This window comes from Schistocerca serialis, chromosome 2 (genome assembly GCF_023864345.2).
Source record: "Schistocerca serialis cubense isolate TAMUIC-IGC-003099 chromosome 2, iqSchSeri2.2, whole genome shotgun sequence".
Classification (NCBI taxonomy): domain Eukaryota; kingdom Metazoa; phylum Arthropoda; class Insecta; order Orthoptera; family Acrididae; genus Schistocerca; species Schistocerca serialis.
In genome coordinates, this window is record NC_064639.1 from 388,608,524 (window position 1) to 388,635,544 (window position 27,021).

General features: G+C 41.5%; 1 protein-coding gene across 1 annotated transcript in view; it reads left to right on the forward strand.

Moving 5' to 3' along the window:
• The window catches only part of LOC126455560 (U7 snRNA-associated Sm-like protein LSm11), a 130,591-nt gene that overhangs the window by 66,682 nt on the left and 36,888 nt on the right, over positions 1–27,021 (forward strand). The window contains exons 2-3 of the mRNA XM_050091315.1: positions 18–75; positions 9,773–9,891. Coding sequence (XP_049947272.1) covers positions 18–75; positions 9,773–9,891 — 177 coding nt within the window. The remainder of the gene's footprint in view (positions 1–17; positions 76–9,772; positions 9,892–27,021) is intronic.

Consider the following 27,021-nt stretch of genomic DNA (forward strand, 5'->3'; position numbering starts at 1 on the left):
ATTGTGAATTCTTTCAGGTACCAAAAGAAACAGAGCCTTCTACATCAGGGGAACGGAAATTTTTACCTCATCAGAGTAAGTTAATATATGTAATTTCTAAACTTATTACATGTACGCAGTACCTGTTTTTGAGAAAATATTGGCAATTATTGTTTTGCATTTGGTAACAATTTGCTTAGTTTGTCATTTGTGTTAACTTATTCACTTGTTTTCATCTTATTCGACTCAGTGCAGTTGAAAACAGAGGAATATTTGTTGAAAAGACAGTTGACAGATTCATTTCTGTGAGCTGAAGTTGATGGTGTAACACCCAAACAAGAAAATCAATGTTTTACTTCCCAAGTTAACTGACTCATAAAACAGTTTGCCCAGATTTAATAAAAATTGCTTTGATACATAAAAATAGTTAACTTTTAACTTTTCATTAAAGAGAGAAATAGAATGGAGCAGGAAGAGAGGAGAAATTATGAACTGTGCATTGTATGTGATGTCAGGGTACACACATGAGGATATTTAAATAAGGTATCACAGATCAGTGTACTAGGGTCATATTTTCTGTTGTAAAGAATCAATGGGGAGAATGTAATTTGTCCAATTGTGACATGATTATAGTAGCCCACAAGCTAGGGCTTTACATCAGTGTTGTGTCTAGGAAGCCTGCATACTCAGTTCGCTAGACAATCAATCAAACAAACAACTCATATTCATGAGTTTTATTACAACAAGAAAATTACAATACTTAACTTTGGTAAATGTGTCACAATCAAAGGGCGACATACAAAATAAAGTCTTCCTCAGAATAGAGAAACACAAGTCTGTGCTGCGTAGAGATACCTAACAAAGTGGCTATCGTTGACGCTACTACTGAAGTGCCTACGAACGTAGAAGCTGCTATCGAAGTTGCTAATCTTGAAGCTGCTATTGAAGTGGGCCACCACCAGTTAGGCACACAGCTTGTGTCTTCTTCACATAGGGGCTGCTGCTGTTGCATTGTTGTCCTGGAAGGGGGCCAGTCAGCGTGCGATTGGTTGACCTCTTCTCACAGCCTTCTCTTCTCTTTCATTCTGTACTGGCGTGCCAGTGCTGACTTTACATCATAACATTCCTCCATCCCCAAAGTGACGGACCGTCGTCATATATGGAGCATGAGGGGGGGAGGGGGGGGGGGGAGGGGGAAGGAGGAGTGTGGACACTTTGATGGGCTGGAAGCTGTGTCTGCAGGGGATGTCAGACTTCCAGTCATACTGTGCCATCCAGCCTTCGCTCTGGTGGAAACACCCCTGGAAAATGCCCAGAAGGGTATGCATCCGCCTCCTGAGGCCCATACCAATATGTAGAAGGCATTGGCTGCTGCAGCGTGGATGGGTCCAGGTCCATCGGTAGGATGAGAGGAGACAGAGGAGGCGAAGGCTCAGTTTCCATGAGGTCACCCCACAGTGTCGTGATGACACCCTCTAGCAGCTGCTGTGACCACACTGTCCTCGGGATGCATGAATCTGGGGGAAGAGATACAGAAGGATCACTGTGCACATGACAGTGGCGAATTTGATTGTGATGGTGGCACTGAAATCCACCTGGGCCTGAAATGAGATACATGCGTGCATCAAGTTGACGAAGGATCTCACCTCATACCCACTGTCAGCTGCCGTTAAAACCCTGAAAAACACAATATCATTTAGCGTGAAGTGATGCTTGTGGCCTTCCTTCGGCTCCAGATGCCCGGGGGGCGGGGGTGGAGCAGCGTCCGTCTGATGGCGTCGGCCGTGTAGCAATTCCACTGGCGATGGTCCATCTCGTGGATGTGAACGATAGGAGGTGAGAAACAATTGCAATGCCTGATCCATGGTGTGTGTGTGGTCCAAAGTTTGACCATTTGCTGCTTGAAGGTTCTGACAAAATGTTCCACTTTGCCATTTCACTGTGGATGGAATGTGCACCACTTAGATGCTGTATGCCATTGCAGTCACAGAATGTTCCCAATTCTTGTACCGTGAACTGAGGACTGTTGTCTGACACTATGACTTCAGGCAAACCTTCGAGGACAACACCTGAACCATACTACGTGACCTTGTCAAGTTCAGTGGCACAGCAAAATGAAACTTGCTATAAGAGTCTACCACAATTAACCAACAGATGTTCCAAAAAAGTCCCACAAAGTCTGTGTGCACACTTTGCCATGGCGATTGTGACTTAGGTCAAGCAGAGGATTTTTGTGACGAGCGGACTTGGTTGTCCGCACATGTTCAGTATTGTGACGTCATCTGTTCTATGTGGGTGTCCTTACCTTGCCAAATACAGTGTCGACACACTAACTGTTTTGTATGAACAATCCTCCAGTTGTCCTAGGTGATGTAACTGCAACACTTCTTTTTTGCAAAGCTGTGGAAATCAACACACGTGACTGTCCACTGTCATTTTGAACAAGAATCGCACCTTACTGCATCGTGAGGCTATGTTGACATACAAAGTATTGGCGCACTACAGAGTTCTTTATTCTAGGCAATGAGTGGGGCCAAATCTTATAGTTCAGTGGAAAAGATTGAAGCAATTAAGAATCATGTGCATCGATGTGACAACAAGATGCAGCAGAAGCGTCAAAGTCTGTATCAGGGGCAATCAGAAGACGGGGAAGTGCATCCACATTACCATGGTGAGCTGTCGGACAATACACAATCTTGTACTGGTATTGAGACAAGACCAAACCCATCTCTGCAATTTTTGAGCAGTTCGTATAGGAACCGGCTTCATCGGATGAAACAAGGACTGCAATGGCTTGTGATCCGTTACTAAGTAGAATTTTCTGCTGTACAAATAGTAGTGGAATTTGGTGACACCATACACAATAGCCAAGGCATCTTTCTCTATTTGTGAATAGTTACACTGAGCTTTGGACAACACTTTTGATGCGAAAGCAATAGGCCTGTCTTTATCACCAAATTTATGTGAAAGCACTGCACCGATTCTGTAAGAGTAAGCGGCAACTTGCAACACAACTACTTTGTCAGGATAAAAGTGAACCAAGCAGCAATCACTGAGCAATGCATATTTAAGTTTTTGAAAAGATTCTTGGCACCTATCTGTTCAAACAAAGGGGTCGTTCTTGTGACACGAGCAATGCAATGGAACTGCAATTCGTGCAGCATTTGGTATGAACCGAATACAATAGTTAATTTTCCCTAAGACTGACTGCAATTCTGTGACATTGTGAGGAACTGTCACGTATGGCTAACAAATGTGACTGAAGAGGATGTACACCTTGACTGTTATGACATGACCAAGATACTGCAACTCAGGTTTAAAAAAATCACACTTGTCCAGTCTATATGTTAGTCCTGCATCAGATAACACACAAAACAAAGCAGGCAAATTTGCATAGTGTTCTTCAGGTGTACGACTTCCTACGACAATCTCGTCCAAATAGTTTGAACAGTTCGGTATTTGAGCAGTCAGCTGTTCCATATATCAGTGGAAAATGGTGGGTGAGGAAGCACTGCCAAAAGGCAAACACAAATATTTAAGCAAGCCCAAATGAGTGTGCACAACACACATGTTTTGAGATTCTTCGTCTAGTGGTATTTGAAGATATGTGTTGCACAAATCAATTTTTGAAAAGTAGCGACCAGTGCCTAATCTGTCCATGAGATCCACTGGGCGAGGCAATGGAGAAGTATCAATCACAGTCTGTGGGGTGACTGTAGGCTTAATGTAAACACAGAGGTGAATGCAACCTGAAGGTTTAGGGAGCAAAACCAATGCACTTGCCTATTGACTGGCTTGTATGGGTGGAATAGCTTTGTTATCCTGCAATTCTTAAAGTTCAGCAGCCACTTTTTCCCATAATGCAATGGGAACAGTTCTGGCTCGGCAAAATTTCGGCTGATCATTGTCTTTCATAGTAGTATATGCAACATAATTGTTAGCCTTGCCTAAACCTTCAGAAAAGAGTTTAGGGAATTCTTTCAGCAAGCTAGCTACTCTGTCTTTGGCATTTAACGCAGTCACTGACAAGACATTGTCCTGAATTTGAAAGCCAAACAAATCAAGGCCAAATATATTCTCACAATCACATGATTGAAGCACAGTGAAAGTTACAGTTCATGTATGTGAGTGATACATAGCAGGCAAAGTACATTTTCCGAGAACGGGAATGTCTTGTCCATTATAAGCCATCAGGTGCATGCAAGTTTTAGACAGGAGTGGGGAGCCTAGCAGTTCATATGTGTTACGATTCAGCAATGTAACAGAGGCACCCATGTCCAACTGAAATTTCACACGTTTTTCACTAAGATGCAAATGAACAAAAAGTTTGTTGGACTGGCGTACCACTGAAAAAACTGTTTGCTTGCTAGGTTTGCTAATGCTACCTGCAGTCTTTGAATACACTGCATTGATTACATGGGCCTTGTGACTAGATTTTTGAGAGTGTGCAGAATTCTTATGTTTGTTCCGTTGCAAAAGTATGAATATTTGTGTGACCTTTCTTGCCACAAGCGTAACACTGTGCTTGCTTGGACAGGCAATCTTGGCATTTGTGCTGTGAATAGCACTGAGGGCATGACTTAATTCTATTCACTGATGTAGCCACCTGTTTAGAGAAGTATTTACATGGCTTGGCATGCGCATGCTGTTGCTGTCTACTGGGCTGGTCGTGAGCAAGGGACAACTCCTCCTGACAAATTGGTGGCTGCTCAGATTTATCGGCTGCTACAGCACCTGAATCAGACTGATCTAGAATTTGCACTACATGTTGAAATGATGGATCTGACTATTGCAAAATGTGTTCTGTAAGTTTGACATCAGTTGCATTATACATGATCGCGTCATGCAACATAATGTCTGAATATAATGGAAATCGGTACCCACTCGTGATAAGTTTGTTCTGACCTTTTCTTGCAATGAAAGAATTGGTACCTAGCTGCCACTCCATTCACTTGTTGCTCATAATAGTTAGTTAGTGAACCTACAACCTGATCATAAGAAAGTTTACTGGAAGTGGCATTTAGGAATAATTTCTGAATGAGGCAAAAGACTGCACTTCCTACCATTGACAAAAAGTAATGCAGTTTCACAGTACCTGACACTCTGTGAGCAATGGTGTGGGCTTCCTACTGTTGCAACCACTTGAGCCATTCCTCTTATTTTTTGTTAAACTGGCGAAAAGGCGGTATGGCACTTGGAGCTACAGTTGTTACATGCTGTGCAGCGTTCTTTGCTGGTTTGTGAGTAACTGCTCTAACGCATTGAGAAGGGTTGCAATAAGCTGCGCCTGAAACTGAGACTTCTGTGTTAGCTGCGTTGCATCTATTGCTTGCAACTGAGGCACCTGTGCAGGGTGTGAGAGAGGTGGGTTGCTCATTTTGGAATAGGCAAATGCAATAAACAGACAATGCAAGCAATAAAAATAAGTACACAAGCTAAGAAAATTTCTGCAACGCCCATCTGAAAACATTGAATAGAAAAAGCACTATAAAACACACTGTTAAAACATGTATACACACCCCTGCAAAGAAAAGACAAGGTAGAATTAAGGCACAAGCAAAACACAAAAGCTCATGAGAAAACAAAATCTGTGGCAGGTGGTTGCTCGGGGCCCGTACGTTAACAGATTGTCTCTATGTTATTCGTTCATCTCACCGCCAGTGTTGTTTGTCCGTTCTTGGCGTCAATGTTGTAGTGCCTAGGAAGCCTGCATACTCGGTTCGCTAGACAAACAAACAACTCATATTTATGAGTTTTATCACAACAAGAAAATTACAATCCTACAGTCATCTTCATAATACAGAAACACAAGTCTATGCTACATAGAGATTCCTAATTAAGTGGCTATCGTTGACGCTGCTATCGAAGTGCCTAATGTAGAAGCTGCTATTCAAGTTGCTAATATTGAAGCTGCTATTGAAGTGGGCCGTGCCACCAGTCGGGTGCGGCACTTATGTCCTCTTCACATAGGGGCCGCTGCTGTCGTGTTGTTGTCCTGGAAGTGGGTCGGTCAGCATGTCATTGGCTGACCTCTTCTCACAGCCTTCTCTTCTCTCCTGTTCCCAACTGGTGTGCTGGCACTGACTTTATGCCATAACAATCATAGAGGTGCTAAAGGGAAATGAAAACATCAGGAAAGCTGATTCCTATATCGCTTTGCTATCCCTAAGTAATTAACTGATATTGACCACCACACTTTTAAAGTGTAATTTCAATTTTCACAATACAGATATCGTTTTCCTTTATTAGAGAATAAATTTGCCGCAGCTAAAATCGAGAAGTTTCATGGTTTGGCTATGTACCATTTGTGTGAGTTATCATAAACTGAATGCACGTATTTAAGAATAGAAATTAACATATAGCACGCTTTCCATGCTGTGTTAATCCTTGACACATTAGATAAGCTTCTCCAAGAAGTAATTTTTATTGTATCTTTGTTAAAAGGAAATTGGGGGATGGGGAGGGGTGGAGGCCAGACCTTCAAGACTGGACCGTTCAAAGTGTGACTTGATCCCTGTCAAACATTTTGGACATGAACTAGAGCATTACTGCATGCCAAACCATTTTGTTCAAAAACTCAGGAGCCATGCTTCAGTTAAATGGGAAGAAATTCCATCTTCAGTGTACCAGAACTTAATGGAAAACATTCTCCAGAAGTTAAACACTGGAACAGTGGCAACACAACTGATTCCATGGCTGACATGTTTGAAATGAACAGCAATGGTGGTGTGGAGCCATGTGGCTACATAGCATAACACTGTTTTGGAGAAAAACTATACATAATTTAAAATCTGATTAAGACTCTGCTGCAAAAGTTGAATTGTCAGTTTAAACTTTTAACAGTCATATGATTTGGAATATTTCCTCAGTTGCAGTACAAATAATGATCTTTTTGGCAATACCAATTATTAACTGCATTTTGGAACTACTACTCTCATTTTATTAATCACACATGTTTCACTTGGTTGTCCCAGGTGTTAGAAGTGTGCTCATATTTAGCAGGTAATATTATGGGATATAGTGGAACACTTCCACATGTGAAAAAGTAATGAAAAAAAGGAAAGCCCTGTTGTATTGTTGAAACAAGGAAGTTAAATGTATATGCTTAGTTAAAAGTAACATTGATTGTAAAAGATGATATAAATAACAATATTTAACAGGTATTTCACCAGATGCCAGGAAGTATTGTGGTGAAATAAAGTGCTCATTAAACATTGAGAACCTACTAGAACCAAATGAAATTATACTGATTTGCTCTAACATGACTTATTTATAGAAGCAGTTCATCAAATTTTCATTTCCTAGAACTTTTATGTTCATATAAATGAAATTAAATCCATCTAAAAACAAAGATGATGTGACTTACCATACGAAAGCGCTGGCAGGTCGATAGAAACACGAACAGACACATACATACACACAAAATTCAAGCTTTCGCAACAAACTGTTGCCTCATCAGGAAAGAGGGAAGGAGAGGGAAAGACGAAAGGATGTGGGTTTTAAGGGAGAGGGTAAGGAGTCATTCCAATCCCAGGAGCGGAAAGACTTACCTTAGGGGGGAAAAAGGACGGGTATACACTCGCGCACACACACACACATATCCATCCACACATATACAGACACAAGCAGACATATTTAAAGACAAAGAGTTCGGGCAGAGATGTCAGTTGAGGCGGAAGTGCAGAGGCAAAGATGATGTTGAATGACAGGTGAGGTATGAGTGGCGGCAACTTGAAATTAGCGGAGATTGAGGCCTCTTCCCGTTACCCACCAGGCCTCAATCTCCGCTAATTTCAAGTTGCCGCCACTCATACCTCACCTGTCATTCAACATCATCTTTGCCTCTGCACTTCCGCCTCGACTGACATCTCTGCCCAAACTCTTTGTCTTTAAATATGTCTGCTTGTGTCTGTATATGTGTGGATGGATATGTGTGTGTGTGCGAGTGTATACCCATCCTTTTTCCCCCCTAAGGTAAGTCTTTCCGCTCCTGGGATTGGAATGACTCCTTACCCTCTCCCTTAAAACCCACATCCTTTCGTCTTTCCCTCTCCTTCCCTCTTTCCTGATGAGGCAACAGTTTGTTGCGAAAGCTTGAATTTTGTGTGTATGTATGTGTCTGTTTGTGTTTCTATCGACCTGCCAGCACTTTCGTATGGTAAGTCACATCATCTTTGTTTTTAAATATATTTTTCCCGCATGGAATGTTTCCCTCTATTATATTGATAAAATTAAATCCATCAATATACACTCCTGGAAATTGAAATAAGAACACCGTGAATTAATTGTCCCAGGAAGGGGAAACTTTATTGACACATTCCTGGGGTCAGATACATCACATGATCACACTGACAGAACCACAGGCACATAGACACAGGCAACAGAGCATGCACAATGTCGGCACTAGTACAGTGTATATCCACCTTTCGCAGCAATGCAGGCTGCTATTCTCCCATGGAGACGATTGTAGAGATGCTGGATGTAGTCCTGTGGAACGGCTTGCCATGCCATTTCCACCTGGCGCCTCAGTTGGACCAGCGTTCGTGCTGGACGTGCAGACCGCGTGAGACGACGCTTCATCCAGTCCCAAACATGCTCAATGGGGGACAGATCCGGAGATCTTGCTGGCCAGGGTAGTTGACTTACACCTTCTAGAGCACGTTGGGTGGCACGGGATACATGCGGACGTGCATTGTCCTGTTGGAACAGCAAGTTCCCTTGCCGGTCTAGGAATGGTAGAACGATGGGTTCGATGACGGTTTGGATGTACCGTGCACTATTCAGTGTCCCCTCGACGATCACCAGTGGTGTACGGCCAGTGTAGGAGATCGCTCCCCACACCATGATGCCGGGTGTTGGCCCTGTGTGCCTCGGTCGTATGCAGTCCTGATTGTGGCGCTCACCTGCACGGCGCCAAACACGCATACGACCATCATTGGCACCAAGGCAGAAGCGACTCTCATCGCTGAAGACGACACATCTCCATTCGTCCCACCATTCACGCCTGTCGCGACACCACTGGAGGCGGGCTGCACGATGTTGGGGCGTGAGCGGAAGACGGCCTAACGGTGTGCGGGACCGTAGCCCAGCTTCATGGAGACGGTTGCGAATGGTCCTCGCCGATACCCCAGGAGCAACAGTGTCCCTAATTTGCTGGGAAGTGGCGGTGCGGTCCCCTACGGCACTGCGTAGGATCCTACGGTCTTGGCGTGCATCCGTGCGTCGCTGCGGTCCGGTCCCAGGTCGACGGGCACGTGCACCTTCCGCCGACCACTGGCGACAACATCGATGTACTGTGGAGACCTCACGCCCCACGTGTTGAGCAATTCGGCGGTACATCCACCCGGCCTCCCGCATGCCCACTATACGCCCTCGCTCAAAGTCCGTCAACTGCACATACGGTTCACGTCCACGCTGTCGCGGCATGCTACCAGTGTTAAAGACTGCGATGGAGCTCCGTATGCCACGGCAAACTGGCTGACACTGACGGTGGCGGTGCACAAATGCTGCGCAGCTAGCGCCATTCGACGGCCAACACCACGGTTCCTGGTGTGTCCGGTGTGCCGTGCGTGTGATCATTGCTTGTACAGCCCTCTCGCAGTGTCCAGAGCAAGTATGGTGGGTCTGACACACCGGTGTCAATGTGTTCTTTTTTCCATTTCCAGGAGTGTATAAAACATTAATTGCATACAAAGTGAGAATAGAGCAGGCATCATATTGAAAAGTTTGTGGGTATCATTAAACTCATTTGTTTTAAAGTATAAAATAAAAATTAAACATAGGATATTTTCAGTGCCAGTGTCAGCACCAAGATTTAAACGACCAGGGCGGACTGTGTTAACACGAATGGAGTCTGTGAAAGGGCCTCTGGCTGTGTTGAGAGAGTGCGTTAATTCTCAAATAAGGATTAAGGTAAGCTGAAATGTTGTTTTGTATCTAATTCATAAATGCGGAATTACTTATAGTAAAACACAACTAACCTTTTTTTTCCAGATTTTTATGACTTTGTTGTTGCAATGTATAAATGCAGTCAGCCAAAGAAATGTTGTTAATATGTATTTCGAATAATAACCAGAGTGAACAGAAAATGGTAGTTTGTTTCTTATTACAAACAAAATGCTTTTTAAATTAGAATTTTGTGATCATGTATGACAGAGTGATTCCAGACTAGAGAAGTACAGTACTCGCTTTAACAGTGTGGATTAAAATGAACAGAAAAACAATAATAATAATTAGTACTCCAGCAGCGAGTGTGTAGTGCTCCTATCTGACAGGAGCAGACAAACAATATGGACTGGCACACATGCAAGACAGAGGATGTTGGGCAAGGAAGACTAGCAAAGCAAATGTGTACAGATATGTTAATATGTGCTAGAGACATATTGTTAAACCATATATAGCACTAGATTAATTTGAGAGCACTCTGTTGGATGGATACATAAAATTTAACTTAAGAAAAGAAGTTTCATTTGTATTAAAAAGCAAAGCAATATTTTCCATTGACATTGGGCATCACTTGAGGCAGGTGATGAGCAGTGTTTGTTTGCTCTGACCCTACCTATACATTGTAAAAGTGGAATTGTAAATAACTGCTAAAACATAAAGAGATAATATACCTGTAAACATTAAGAGAAATGCCTTATATCAAGAACTCATTTTTCCTGGGAAACTATTTGTGTATTCATACTGTGTTGCTTATGATTGTCATAACACCCAAACCTCCTGATGTCAGATACTCAGCTCAGTACCAAACGTTGTATATTCGATAAAGTATCAACCGAAGCACTGATTTAGTTCATGCTATGTGCTGTTGTCCAATAGTACATGCGTAAATGGTAATTAAAAGTAACACCAGAATGACAGAGGATAGGAAAAGTGTATTTGTGTTTCATTGCTTTATAGAAGTCAAGTGGGTGAGTTGGTAGAGCATGATATGATTGTACCAAAGGTCCTGTGTTTGAATCCCACTGATGACAATATTTTTTAACTGTTTATGCGTGAAACTGTCATATGGGAGAACATTTTCCTGACATGTGAAAGGATGTTTTGGTGTTTGTAGCAATGTTCTGTTGGCAGTCTGCTTTCGCTTCATTAGTTGAAAGTAGTGAAGCTATAGAGTACATGTGTATAGACAGGTGTAGTGTTCTGTCGGAAGTGCAACAAAACAGACAGCGCTCATGATGGAGCAGCTAGTGCAGTTACAGTTTCACAGAGTAAATACAAACAATTGGAACAGTAGGATTAAAAAAAAAAAAAAAAAAAAAAAAACAATGGCATCACATGTGCAGAAATATTATTAGTCTCATATAACACTTTCATGCATAACATACAATAGAATAAAAAAATTGTGATCATTGGGCTATGAACCCAGGTTCACTGGTATGAAGATCTAATGCTCTACCAACTTCCCCTCAAAAGCTATATGGTTTAGTTAATCACGGTTATGTTTTTCCTATGCTCCATAGTTCTGGTGTTACTTTTAATTGAAGTTTATGCCCATTCTGCTGGATGACAGCACATAGTATGAACTAAATTGGAGTTTTGGTTGATACTCTGTTGACATATAACATTTGGTACCGATCTGCATGTCTGACACCTGGAGGTTTGGGTGTAAGAACTAAAGCATAACAAAACTGAGGTGACATGGAATGTGTTGTTGGTTGCGTGTTTATTACATTGTAAGTGTAGTTTTTAGCAACCTCAAGTGGAATAGTTATCAGGAAGAAATGGCATATATCCTGTGCATAGAGTTTTATATTCATTTAACTTTTTGCCAAACATTACTATGCTGTAAGTAAATTTTTTGTGCATGTTAGTCCAAGGCCTATATCTGTGCCTAACATTTCATCACCTGATGCTGGAAACATCATCAGAGGCTATAAATATTCACAGAGCAGTTTCAAACTTAAACAAACTCAGTAAGCCGAACTGTTCAGCTTGTTGAGCTTGTTTAAGTTTGAAACTTTAGAGTTTTTCATGATGTCTCCAGCATCGAGAGGTGTGGTGTTAAGCACAGAAAGTACATTAGACCAAGCCCTAATGCCCATGAAACAAATCCGCCAAGTACACAAATGTCCATTTGCAAAAGATTACAGTGTATGACAATTAAGCTCTATCAAATGTTAGTGATGAACTGTCATGATGTTTTAGTATTGATAACAGTTTGAATGGAATGGTGTTGCATGAATGCAACTCTCAGCGCACAACCTTCTGACAAGTAGTAACAGAACACACATAAGGACAAACATAGCTGTCTCACTGTGTTTGTGAGCCCCCCCCCCACACACACACACACACCCTCAACACTCAACAGACTGGAAAGCACTGTAGAGTTACATTGAGTTAAATAACTGTGGCATTATGCTGTGGGAAGTAAGTCATCATTTAAATATTTGGTAACAGAAGAAGTGAAGAATGTCATAGTTGTAGGGGCCCTCTGAAAATGGAAGACAACTAAATGAGCTGAGTATACTGAAGTAGTACAATAGAAAGAGAACAAGTGAGTGCTGCTCATCTGTCCAAAATGAGTGACATTCGCTATATGCCACAGCTGTGGCAACACACTGTTGTATCTGGATTCCTCAGTATGGGGCTGGTCAACACCACTTCTAGCAGAAGCTGCTACTCTGTTACCAGAAGTTGTTGTCATGCTTCAGTGTCGCCATTGTGCGTTACAATGGAATTCTCTGAGTTTCAGAAAACAAGGATTCTGATTTGATAGTAGACAATCACAGGACCACCTGCTGCACCCCAGTTCTATTTGGATTCCTCAGGCCTGTTTATTAGCTTTTTATGTAATTAAGGGATCCACCTATCAAAGTCCTAACAAATTATAGAAAATGAGTGGTTCTGTGAATGGTTGCTCAAATTGTCAAAATGTGTTCATTGTAAGAAAGATAAAAAAAAGATGATGTATGAACCAGGTCGTGAGATTATCATTTTCAAGTGTATACAATTATAGCACTCTTCTGATAGATTTCCAGATACCTCCAAGCACCCCAGCTTAGCTAAAAACTAAAAGATTATGAAATTACAATCAAACACCATAATGTTCGCAACTTTAACAAGGGTGTTGTGTATCTTGCAAGGAAACCATTGAAATGGTATGAAAGATCTGCAGACAGAGGAGGACAAAGATGATTTGACAGAGGTAAATAGCATACCATGGAAAACCACAACTTTTGTATTCTCAAAATTTTATTCAACAATGCTGCCAGAATACATTGAGGCAGGATTTTAAAGTGAGGTTTTACACACTTGAAGAATGAAAAAGCCAGGATGAAAAATTACAATGTTATGAAAAGGATAAATTACTACTCACCATATAATGGAGATGCTGAGTTGCAGATGTTGTTGTTGTTGTTGTTGTTGTTGTTGTGGTCTTCAATCCTGGGACTGGTTTGATGCAGCTCTCCATGCTACTCTATCCTGTGCAAGCTTCTTCATCTCCCAGTACGTACTTCAGCCTACATCCTTCTGAATCTGCTTAGTGTATTCATCTCTAGGTCTCCCTCTACAATTTTTACCCTCCACGCTGCCCTCCAATACTAAATTGGTGATCCCTTGATGCCTCAGAACATGTCCTACATGTGATCTACCCATCTAATCTTCAGCATTCTTCTGTAGCACCACATTTCGAAAGCTTCTATTCTCTTCCTGTCCAAACTATGTATCGTCCATGTTTCACTTCCATACATGGCTACACTCCATACAAATACTTTCAGAAACAACTTCCTGACTTTTAAATCTATACTAGATGTTAACAAATTTCTCTTCTTCAGAAACGCTTTTCTTGACATTGCCAGTCTACATTTGATATCCTCTCTACTTCGACCATCATCAGTTATTTTGCTCCCCAAATAGCAAAACTCCTTTACTACTTTAAGTGTCTCATTTCCTAATCTAATTCCCTCAGCATCACCTGACTTAATTTGACTACATTCCATTATCCTCGTTTTGCTTTTGTTGATGTTCATCTTATACCCTCCTTTCAAGACACTCTCCATTACATTCAACTGCTCTTCCAAGTCCTTTGCTGTCTATGACAGAATTACAATGTCATAGGCAAACCTCAAAGTTTTTATTTTTTCTCCATGGATTTTAATACCTACTCCAAATTTTTCTTTTGTTTCCTTTACTGCTTGCTTAATATACAGATTGAATAACACTGCTTTCCTTTCGTGTCCCTCGACTCTTATAAATGCCATCTGGTTTCTGTACAAATTGTAAATAGCCTTTCGCTCCCTGTATTTTACCTCTGCCACCTTTAGAATTTGAAAGATAGTATTCCAGTCAGCATTGTCAAAAGCTTTCTCTAAGTCTACAAATGCTAGAAACGTATGTTTGCCTTTCCTTAATCTTTCTTCTAAGATAAGTCGTAAGGTCAGTATTGCCTCACGTGTTCCAACATTTCTATGGAATCCAAACTGATCTTCCCCGATCTCAGCTTCTACCAGTTTTTCCATTCGTCTGTAAAGAATTTGCGTTAGTATTTTGCAGCTGTGACTTATTAAACTGATAGTTCGGTAATTTTCACATCTGTCAACACCTGCTTTCTTTGGGATTGGAATTTTTATATTCTTTGTTAAGTCTGAGGGTATTTCGCCTGTCCCATACCGCTTGCTCACCAGATGGTAGAATTTTGTCAGGACTGGCTCTCCCAAGGCCATCAGTAGTTCTAATGGAATGTTGTATCTCCCATTTCATCTTCATCTACATCCTCTTCCATTTCCATAATATTATCCTCAAGTACATCACCCCTGTATAGACCCTCTATATACTCCTTCCACCTTCCTGCATTCCCTTCTTTGCTTAGAACTGGGTTTCCATCTGAGCTCTTGATATTCATAAAAGTGGTTCTCTTTTCTCCAAAGGTCTCTTTAATTTTCCTGTAGGCAGTATCTATCTTACCCCCTAGTGAGATAATCCTCTACATCCTTACATTTGTCCTCTAGCCATGCCTGCTTAGCCATTTTGCACTTCCTGTCGATCTCGTTTTTGAAACATTTGTATTCCTTTTTGCCTGCTTCATTTACTGCATTTTTATATTTTCTCCTTTCATCAATTCAATTCAATATTTCTTCTGTTACCCAAGGATTTCTACTAGCCCTCATATTTTTACCTAATTGATCCTCTACTGCCTTTACTACTTCATCCCTCAGAGCTACCCATTCTTCTTCTACTGTATTTCTTTCCCCCATTCCTGTCAATTATTCCCTTATGCTCTCCCTGAAACTCTGTACAACCTTTTGTTTAGTCAGTTTATCCAGGTCCCATCTCCTTAAATTCCCACCTTTTTGCAGTTTCTTCAGTTTTAATCTACAGTTCATAACCAATAGATTGTGGTCAGAGTCCTCATCTGCCCCTGGAAATGTCTTACAATTTAAAACCTGGTTCCTAAATCTCTGTCTTACCATTTATATAATCTATCTGAAACCTGTATCTCCAGGCTTCTTCCATGTATACAACCTTCTTTTATGATTCTTGAACCAAGTGTTAGCTATGATTAAGTTATTTATTTATTTTATTTATTTATGCATTTATTTTACCTGGCAAGATTAGGGCGTTCAGGCCCTCTCTTACACCTAACCAGGCATACTCAGATTCAACAAATTTCAGTTTCTACAGAACATTAAGGACATATAACATGTTATACAGTATTATTGTTAAAGAAAAAAAAATAGAGATTATGAAAGTAGTACAATGATAATTATAACAATCACAAAATAATTATAACAATCAAGAACAATAATAATAATAATAGTAATGACTATGTATATGAAAGTAAACATATTTTTCTTTTATGAATGTCAGTCCTATTGCTAGTTGGGAATTTACTCGTTATATTCTTGCAGCTTGTGAGTTATTCTCATCAAGCAGAGACATAAGACGATAGAATGGGGTGAAAGAGATATAAAAGAGGTAGATAGGTTAGAGGAAGAGAAATAGAATGGTAAAATTCGAAGCTATGATGGAGAGGAGAAAGAAAAAGATGAGAGGGGCACAACAATGGTGGCTATACTGTCCCTAATATGTAAGTCTTGAGTTCCCTCTTGAATGTTGAGTGGTTCTGGATAAGACGCAGATCACAGGGGAGCGCGTTCCATAGTCGTATGGCTGAGATGGAGAATGACACGGAGAAAGATTTCGTGTTATGTAAAGGTACAGCCAAGATGCTAGACGTATCCGATCTGTTATTGCAGTTGTGGAATGATGATAGGTGTTTAATGTGAGAAGATAAGTATTGGGGGCACCAGTGGCTAAGAAATCGATGAAGTAAGCACATTGTGTGGAGATCGCGTGCCTTATGTGGGCGTATCCAACCTAGCTGGGAGTATGAAGGACTGATATGATCATACAACCATATATTGCATATGTATCTAACGCAAGCATTCATCACTAGCTCGAGGCATCTCGAATTTTCACTATTTGTGCCGTGTTGAACTACATCACAGTAGTAAAGATTAGGCAAGACTAGTGTTTGGACTAATTTTTGTTTAACATGGGTTGGAAATATATTTCTAAATTTTTGAATTGCATGTAGGGAGGAGAGCGATTTCCGGCAAGCTGTGACTGTTTGTTCTTCCCAGTTTAGGTGTTCATTCAGGATTATTCCAAGGTCTTTTACTGTTTTTTGGTATGTTAGTTGGGTACCATTGAGGAGTATTTGAGGGACTGTTTCGCGAAAGTACCGACTGATTAACTTTGGATGAGATATAAGTATGACCTGGGATTTCTTGGGGTTTAGTTTCAGACCTAGTTCCTGTGCCCATCGAGAAACAGAGCAAAGATCTGCGTTCATACTCGCTACTGCGTCAGCAGTGTTCTTGGGGCTTGCACTTATGTACAGTTGGATGTCGTCGGCATATAGATGGTAGTTGCAGGAGTGAATCACTGAAGAAATATCATTAATGTACAGTGAGAAGAGTAATGGACCAAGGACGGAGCCTTGGGGAACTCCAGAGCGCACGTTTTTCCATGATGACTTTTCCGACCCACAAATGACTTGTTGACTTCTGTTTTTGAGGTAGCTGTCGAACCAGTGTATTGCGCTCTTTGAGAAATTCAGTTGCTTCATTTTAATTAGTAATATATCAACGTCAACTGTATCAAAAGCCTTGCTGAAGTCAAGCAGTGTTAGGATGGTAGCTTCACGTCTGTCCATAGCATGTTTAATGTCATCAATTACTTTGATTAATGCAGTTGCTGTACTATGGTGCTTTCGAAAGCCTGACTGGTATTTGTCGTGGATGTTATGAGTTTTGAGGCAATCCATCAGCTGTTCATGGACGTTGTATTCTAGGGCTTTAGATATTGCAGGTAGTATGCTGATCGGCCTGTAGTCACCTGGCGACTTAGGGTTGTCAGTTTTGGGTATAGGTTGAATTAAACTTTGCTTCCACTCAGTAGGATATGTACTACTGACAAGAGACAAGTTGAAGATGTCTGTGATAACTGGAGTAATAGTGTCTACGACGTTCTTAATCATGCCGATGCTCACTCCATCATTTCCCACTGCCTCGGAAGAGATTCTCATAATTGCCTTGTGTACTGTGCCGGTAGTGACATGTTTTAGGAAAAACTTGTCTCTCGAGAGATTGATATCTTGGCGCTGGTAATTTGTCGCTGCGTGGCAGTTTACAGCTGTTGAAAGAAATCGATTAATTCTTCTGCAGACGCTTGATAAACAGCGTCAGATCTTCGCTTCCCTATACCAAAACTGCGCAGCTTTTTCCACAGTGCAGCAGGTTTTGATATGCCGCATACGACAGAGCGGGCATGTCTGATTTTGGCATTCCTCACGCTTTGCTTGGTTCTATTTCAGAGTTTCCTATAAGCTTCGTACGCCTCGGGAGTTGGGTTACGCTTGAAGGCCCTATGTGCAGCATCACGTTTATTCATTAATTGGCGTAATGCAGTGGTGAGCCACGGAGCGGGAGCTCTCTTTACCTTGACAGTGCGTTGAGGAGCATGTTTATCATACAGTGCAATAATTTTGCGACATAATTCCCGAATTTTTCCGTCTAAAGTCGGTTTATTGCTTATATCATGCCAAGGGATGTCTGAGCAATCCTTTTGAAGAGCATCATGGTTAACATTTTTTATGTTTCTGTAGGTTACCAGGTGAGATTTTTCTTTGGTAGTATGCACTGAGTAATTTAAGAGTATCATGTCATGAGCAGAGAGTCCTGGAGCGGATGTCTGATTGGCGCGAATTATTTTATCTGGTCGCTTTGTTGCTGTTGTATCTATGAGTGTATGGCTGTGTGGTGTGTGATGAGTTGGGTCCAGCGGTGTTAAACTCATATCATTGGAGTGGAACAGCCTCCTTAGTTTTTCTGCAGAGGGAGATTTTAACTGCAAGTCGATGTTTGTGTCGCCCATAATGATTATGTGTTCATACAGTGTCATGAGCGAGGACAGGGCAGACTGAAAGGAGGACATAGCACCGACGTTTGGAGGTTTATAGATTACTCCAATTAGCAGTTTCTGATTTGATGTATTTATTTCGAAAAACAAGAACTCTGCTTCTCCTTCGCCCTTTGCATCCGATGTGCATAGTATAGTAGGTCTCAGATCAGAATGAACATAGGTACCCACACCATCCCCGCGTCATGTTTCACGATCTGCACTTAGGAGAGAGTAACCAGTGATTCGGATAGCGTCGGAAGAAATATTTGGTTTCAACCAAGTTTCAGAGACGAGGATAATATGGACAGCGATTGGCAGAACAGGTCACAGAACTCGTCGGAGTGAGCCGTTAGCGACTGAGCGTTCGCGTGGGCCACAAAGAGCCCGCCGCCGGAACCGGTCCGTCCCATTGTGGCCGCCTGTAGGACCGAGCGCGCTCCGTCTACCTGCTGGCCGGAAGAGGGACAAAAGCTGGATTTCGTGAGGGAAGACATATTTACAGGTGTGTCCAAGGTCGTGACTGACTCAAGCGTCTGTGGGCTAAAGGTGAAAGACAAGCTTGGGTATCGGAGAAGGGAGCGAAAGAAAGATGGAAAGTGGCAGTAGTGGTTTACGAAAAAGATAATAGTAGTAGTAGTGGTAGTGACGAGGATGAAAATAACAGATATAGAAAGGCGGTCTTAAATAGATTCCTGTTAATGGAGAATGTTAATTCCCGTTTGACTGACAATATGAATATACATGAGCACTTATGATAGACAAATAAAGAAGCAATATTTATGTGAAACAATTGACTGATTTTAAATAGAGTACTTATGGTACTTAGAGAAATAACAAAGCAATATTTATGTAAAAAAATGAAAAGAAAGAATAAAAATTAACTTATATTAGACAGAGTACAATATGAGACTTTGTGTCTCGCGAGATTTCGCTCAGTCTTTCAGTTCGGACATGTTCGTCACCGCTTTCCTCCCTCCTTCCGTCTTGACTACGATCCTGCCATCCTGGGTCCATACATTCTGAAGGCCGAACTGTGTGATCGCAGTGTTCAAAACTTTTAGTCTTTCGTGCGTCAGGTCTTCCCTCAGGGTAACCCCACTCTTGGCGAGTTTTCTTTTCTGAGCAAACACTTCAGCTCTTTTCCGGTATGACACAAATTTAATTATAATGGGTCTGGGTTTCATGGCACCTGGTATCCTGCGCCCAACACGGTGGCTTCTGTCAATATCGGCCACCTCGATCTGCACGCCAAGTTTCTCACGCACGAGGCTAATGGCCAGGTCGTCGGTGTTTTCACGATCATTTTCAGCTACCCCGAACAAGCGCAAGCTGTTCCTTCGCTGATACTGCTCAATTTCATCGGTGGCCGCAGACAGTTTAGCTTCTAGGTCGGCGACTTTTTTCTCTTGTGCGGCCAGGGACTTTTTAAGAGACTGGATTTTGGTGCTGTTGCACCCGACAGACTCTTGCAGTTTGTCCATGACCGCGGCCGTCACAGAGTCCGTGATGGATTGCCCGATTATGTCTAGCATGTCTTTACTGTGCAGCACTGCACTCACTTGGGACCGGACGAGCTCCGCTCTTTGCAAAATTCTACCAGACGACTTCCTCTTTCATTTCTTCCCCCCAATCCATATTCACCTACTATGTTTCCTTCTCTCCCTTTTCCTACTGACGAATTCCAGTCACCCATGACTATTAAATTTTCGTCTCCCTTCACTACCTGAATAATTTCTTTTATCTCGTCATACATTTCATCAATTTCTTCGTCATCTGCACAGCTAGTTGGCATATAAACTTGTACTACTGTAGCAGGCATGGGCTTTGTGTCTATCTTGGCCAGAATAATGTGTTCACTATGCTGTTTGTAGTAGCTTACCTGCATTCCTATTTTTTAATTCATTATTAAACCTATTCCTGCATTACCCCTATTTGATTTTGTATTTATAACCCTGTATTCACCTGACCAAAAGTCTTGTTCCTCCTGCCACCGAACTTCACTAATTCCCACTATATCTAACTCTAAACCTATCCATTTCCCTTTTTAAATTTTCTAACCTACATGCCCGATTAAGGGATCTGACATTCCACGCTCCGATCCGTAGAACGCCAGTTTTCTTTCTCCTGATAATGACGTCCTCTTGAGTAGTCCCCACCCGGAGATCCGAATGGGGGACTATTTTACCTCCGGAATATTTTACCCAAGAGGAAGCCATCATCACTTAACCATACAGTAAAGCTGCACGCCCTTGGGAAAAATTACGGCTGAGTTTCCCCTTGCTTTCAGCCGTTTGCAGTACCAGCACAGCAAGGCTGTTTTGGTTCGTGTTACAAGGCCAGATCAGTCAATCATCCAGACTGTTGCCCCTGCAACTACTGAAAAGGCTGCTGCCCCTCTTCAGGAACCACACGTTCGTCTGGCCTCTCAACAGATACCCCTCCATTGTGGTTGCACCTACGGTACAGCCATCTGTATCGCTGAGGCATGCAAGCCTCCCCACCAAGGGCAAGGCCCATGGTTCATGGGGAGGGGGAGTTGCAGAGAGGCATAAGAAAAAGACTGTCAAACAAATTAAGCTTTTGCCCAGAACAGGCTTCATGAGAATCAGATCACACACACACACACACACACACACACACACACACACAAAAGCAAATGCAACTCACGCCACTCACACTCACATGGCCACAGTCCCTGGCTGCTTTGACATCTTCGTTATAGGTGAGTAGTAGTTTTTCATAATATTGGCTTTACATCCTTGGTGGTATGTGTTGTGTAAACCTTAGTAATATAGTTACACCACTGCTGCAGGCAACAGTCAGACAACATGGACCAAACATACTTGGCGGCAGAATTTTCATCTGTATGAACTTTTCAGAATACCTTTCTGTTTAAATAAGATCTCCTTACTGTTTCACAAAAAGAGAGAGAGACACAGGATATCTAGATGATGAGATGAATACCTTACAATGAGCCAAAGAAGACCTGTAAGCCTTACAACTACCAGTTTGCCGACTTCATTTGCTTCTACTCTGAAAACATTTCATTTCTGGGCCAGAGCATCACCGTAAACATGGGTGGCACTAACACCTGTATTTGCAAATGTGATTGTAATTTTGTAACTTTAACGAAGCCAGGTACCTTCACGAAAGCGGTGGCGGTGGTATCTGACACAAATTCCACCTGTCCCACTACATTACTTCAAAAGACAAATCAAATAACACTTCTTCAAAACCAGTACTGTCTTACATAAAGATAGTGAATGTTGCGGCTAAAATAAGAGAAATGTAATGAAAAGTGGGGTCTAAGACTGGTGACCTCACAAATTCTGAGATTCCCAATGGTTAAATGTCTATTATGGATTTCAAAATTGTTTGAAGTACCAAATAAGTCCAACACCCTTTCACCAATCATTGTGGGATGTCCCATCAGACAAAAAGAAATTGTAAGGAGTAAGGAAAATACTTGATCTTTAACATGGTCTCCAAATAGCAGTGCAGCATAAATGGATTTGGTGTATGTGGAGAGCATTTGTGACTTATGATGCTGGCTCCTATTGGGGGTAATTAAATTTGATAGTACTGTGTGGCTTAAATCTTAAAAATTATGTAACTGTATGAGCATTGATTATCCTCTTGCAGCCAATTATGTAATTCAGTATGACATACTGTACCATTAAGTGGTGTACTTCCTCTAGATCTTATTTTCTTGCCAATGGACTACTACTCCTTTGCAGTGTCTTCAGTGCCAGAGTCTGAAGGAAAGCTGGAATATTGCTCAGTTTTACGAATTTACCAACAATATATCTTCTTTCAACACCAATATGTTTAAGTTCCTTTTTATACATTGAGTTAATTGTCCTCTGATATATATGAGGGGGGTCTGAAAAGTTCTTGGCCTCACCCGGAGATTGCAGTACTACTCATATTGGTACACGTGTTGGTAGACGCCACATAAAATTACAAGTCATCCCAGGTAGCAGTTTACTATAGGCAGCCATTTGAAGCAGTTGTGGTGCACGTGGTTTTGAAATTAGAAGAAAAAAAGAGTATCGTGCAGTGATTAAATTCGACTTAAAAGAAGGTTTAACACTGACTGAAATTCATTTGCGGCTTGTAAACATATATGGCAGCTCTTCACCTCCAATTTCCACCATGAACAAAGGGGTGACCAAGTTTAAATGTGGATGTGAAAGCGTCCAAGCATCCAAGATGGCCCACATGGAGGTCATCCAAAAAGTGCAAGCACACCGGAAATCGTTGACAAAGTGCATGCTATGATTTTGGAAGACTAGTGTATGAAGGTGCATGAAATTGCTAATGCTCTAGGAATATCAAAGGAATGAAGCCCATATCTTGCAACAAGAATTAAACATGAGCAAGCTTTGCACAAGATGGGTGCCACATGGACTCACTGCAGACCACAAACATATTCACACGACACTTTCCAAAAAATGCTTGGTGTGTTTTAAGAAAAATGAAAGTGACTTTTTGCATCAATACATATAGCAATAGATGAAACATGGATTCACCACTACACATCCGAATCCAAGCAGCTATTTATGTAGTGGATAGAAGTTGGTATCAGTAGATTGGGATTCACTAGGTATCGCCTGCGCTTCAATAGGTATGGGAAGGGGAGGCTGGCAAAGTTTGTAGGTGACAGTGTAATGGGTGGTGGTGGTGGAATCACTCATACAAAAATTCCTGTAGTAGTTGGTGTTAGAGCTGAACCTTTTTTAGATTGAAGTCAGCTTATAGGCATACCTGCTTAAAGGAAGTCCCTCTAACTAAGTGCTTACCTTCTGAGGATGTAATGTTTCCAAGTAGAGAAGGAATTAGCATATTTCATCAAAACAGAAGAGGTAGTAGGGATAAAGTTAGTGAACTGCTTATAGATGTTGACTCTGAATTTATTGGTATATCAGAGTACCACTTAAATCATTTGACGATTCACAGGCTTCCTTTACCAGGATACAGATTAGCTGGGTGTTTTTCAAGGAGTTCCTTACAAGGTGGGGGAGTGGCTATGTACGTAAAAAACGGTATTCCATTTGAGTCCATAGGCGTATCACAGCACTGCACTGAACGGATATTTGAATGTTGTGCAGGGGTAGTTGAATTTAGTGAAACTAAACTTCTAATTGTAGTTGTTTATAGGTCCACAAACTCTGACGTCAGAGCATTTCTGCTCAAGCTAGAGAGGGTTGTTGATTCCTTTGTAGGAAGTACCAGAAATTAGTTACATGCGGTGACTTCAGTATAAATTGTGTATATGATGGTGCAAGAAAAAGGATGTTGGTAGATCTCATGAATTCATATGATCTGGTGCAGATTGTGTTGGTTTCAACGAGGGTGCAGGGGAACAGTAGCACAGCAATAGACAATATTTTTATTCATTCTTCATTACTGGATGGGCATTCTGTTAGTAAAAGGGTGATGGCCTTTCAGACCATGATGCACAAGTCTTAACACTAAAATGCATAGTACTCAAACAAATGTCACATTTAATCCAACAGCAATAGAGAGTTTTCTAAACCTTGTCAAGGAACAAGAGTGGCAGGATGTTTATAGTACCGATAACATAGCTGGCAAATATAATGCTTTCCTTAACACATTTCTCGTGCTCTTTGAGAGTTGCTTTCCATTAGAATGTTTTAAATGGGGTACCAGCAGTAATAGGCAACCTCGATGGCTGACTAGTGGGATAAGGATATCTTGTAGAACAAAGTGAGAATTATATCAAAGTGTTAGAAGTAGTCACAATCAAGCTACAGTAGCCCATTACAAACAGTATTGTAAGGTGCTTAAAAAAGTTATTAGGAAGGCAAAGAGTATGTGGTTTGCAAATAGAGTAGCTAATTCACAGGGTAAAATTAAAACCATGTAGTCAATTGTGAAGGAAGTGCCTGGGCAGCAGTACAAGCTTGACTGTATAAAGTCAGTTTACAGTAAAAATATTTCTGTTACTGATAAATCAGATATATGTACAGTATTTAACAATCATTTTTGGAGCATTGCTGGTCAATTAAATGAAAATTTGGTTCCTATAGGGAACCGTATTACTTTATTGGCAAATGACTTTATGAGATTGATGTGTGAAATACTCCTCAGTGATACAGACAAGAGGGAGATTGAATCAACAATTAAATCACTGACGACTAAGGACTCTCATGGTTATGTTGGAGTGCCTAGCAGAATATTAAAGTACTGTGCTGCACGTGTTAGCCCTGTATTTAGCCATATTTGGAATTTTTTCTTCAGGAATGGTCAGTTTCCTGAACCATTAAAGTACTCAGCAGTAAAGCCGCTGTGTTAAAAGAGGGAAAGGGATAATATAGATAACTTTAGATCTATTTCTATGCCGTCTATGTTTGCAAAAGTTATTGAAAAGGCTGTGTATGTAAGAATAATTGATCATTTTATATCACACAATTTGCTATCAAATGTACAGTTCGGCTTTAGAAGTGGTTTAACACCTGAAAGTGCTATATTCTCTTTTCTCTGTGAGGTACTGGATGGGTTAAACAAAAGGTTTTGAACGCTGGGTATATTTTTTGATTTAACTAAGGCATTTGATTGTGTTGATCACAAAATATTGTCCCATAAGTTGGACCATTACAAAATACGAGGAGTAGCTCACAATTGGTTCACCTCTTACTTTAGCAACAGATAGCAAAAGGTCATTATTCACAATGTTGAGAAGGGCTGTGATGGGTCTGAGTGGCGTATTGTCAAGTGGGGGGTGCCCCAGGGATCAGTGTTGGGGCCACTCCTATTCCTTTATTTATGTAAATGATATGCTCTATAGTATTACGGGTAACTCTAAAATATTTCTGTTTGCTGATGACTCTAGCTTGGTAGTAAAAGATGTTGTGTGCAGTATTGGCTTGGTTTCAAATAGTGCAGTTCATGACCTGAGTTCATGGCTTGTAGAAAATAAACTAATGCTAAATCACAGTAAGACTAAGTTAAAGTTTCTAACACGCAATTCAACAAAACCTGACGTTTTAATTTCACAGAATGGGCATATGATTAGTGAAATTGAGAAGTTCAAATTTCTAAGTGTTCATATACGAGGGCAGTTCAATAAGTAATGCAACACGAGGGCAGTTCAATAAGTAATGCAACACATTTTTTTTCTCGGCCAATTTTGGTTGAAAAAACCGGGAATTTCTTGTGGAATATTTTCAAACATTCCCGCTTCGTCTCGTATAGTTTCATTGACTTCCGACAGGTGGCAGCGCTGTACGGAGCTGTTAAAATGGCGTCTGTAACTGATGTGCGTTGCAAACAACGGGCAGTGATCGAGTTTCTTTTGGCGGAAAACCAGGGCATCTCAGGTGTTCATAGGTGCTTGCAGAATGTCTACGGTGATCTGGCAGTGGACAAAAGCACGGTGAGTCGTTGGGCAAAGCGTGTGTCATCATCGCCGCAAGGTCAAGCAAGACTGTCTGATCTCCCGCGTGCGGGCCGGCCGTGCACAGCTGTGACTCCTGCAATGGCGGAGCATGCCAACACACTCGTTCGAGATGATCGACGGATCACCATCAAACAACTCAGTGCTCAACTTGACATCTCTGTTGGTAGTGCTGTCACAATTGTTCACCAGTTGGGATATTCAAAGGTTTGTTCCCGCTGGATCCCTCGTTGTCTAACCGAACACCATAAAGAGCAAAGGAGAACCATCTGTGCAGAATTGGTTGCTCGTCATGTGGCTGAGGGTGACAAAGATTGTTACAGGCGATGAAACATGGGTTCATCACTTCGAACCTGAAACAAAACGGCAATCAATGGAGTGACGCCACACCCACTCCCCTACCAAGAAAAAGTTTAAAGCCATACCCTCAGCCGTTAAAGTCATGGTTACAGTCTTCTGGGACGCTGAAGGGGTTATTCTGTTCAATGTCCTTCCCCATGGTCAAACGATCAACTCTGAAGTGTATTGTGCTACTCTTCAGAAATTGAAGAAACGACTTCAGCGTGTTCGTAGGCACAAAAATCTGAACGAACTTCCCCTTCTTCATGACGACGCAAGACCTCACACAAGTCTTCGCACCCGAGAGGAGCTCACAAAACTTCAGTGGACTGTTCTTCCTCATGCACCCTACAGCCCCGATCTCGCACCGTCGGATTTCCATATGTTTGGCCCAATGAAGGACGCAATCCGTGGGAGGCACTACGCGGATGATGAAGAAGTTATTGATGCAGTACGATGTTGGCTCCGACATCTACCAGTGGAATGGTACCGTGCAGGCATACAGGCCCTCATTTCAAAGTGGCGTAAGGCCGTAGCATTGAATGGAGATTACGTTGAAAAATAGTGTTGTGTAGCTAAAAGATTGGGGAATAACCTGGTGTATTTCAATGCTGAATAAAACAACCCCTGTTTCAGAAAAAAAATGTGTTGCATTACTTATTGAACTGCCCTCGTAGATGGTAAGCTCTTATTTAAAGACTTAATACTGCCATTTTTACTATTCAAACCGTATCTGAAGTGAGTGATCGTTCGACGCAAAAATTAGTCTACTTTGCTTTTTTTCATTCACTTATGTTGTATGGTATTATATTTTTGGTTAACTCTTCCCATTCTAAAAGGATATTTTTGTCTCAGAAACAGGTAGCTCAGGC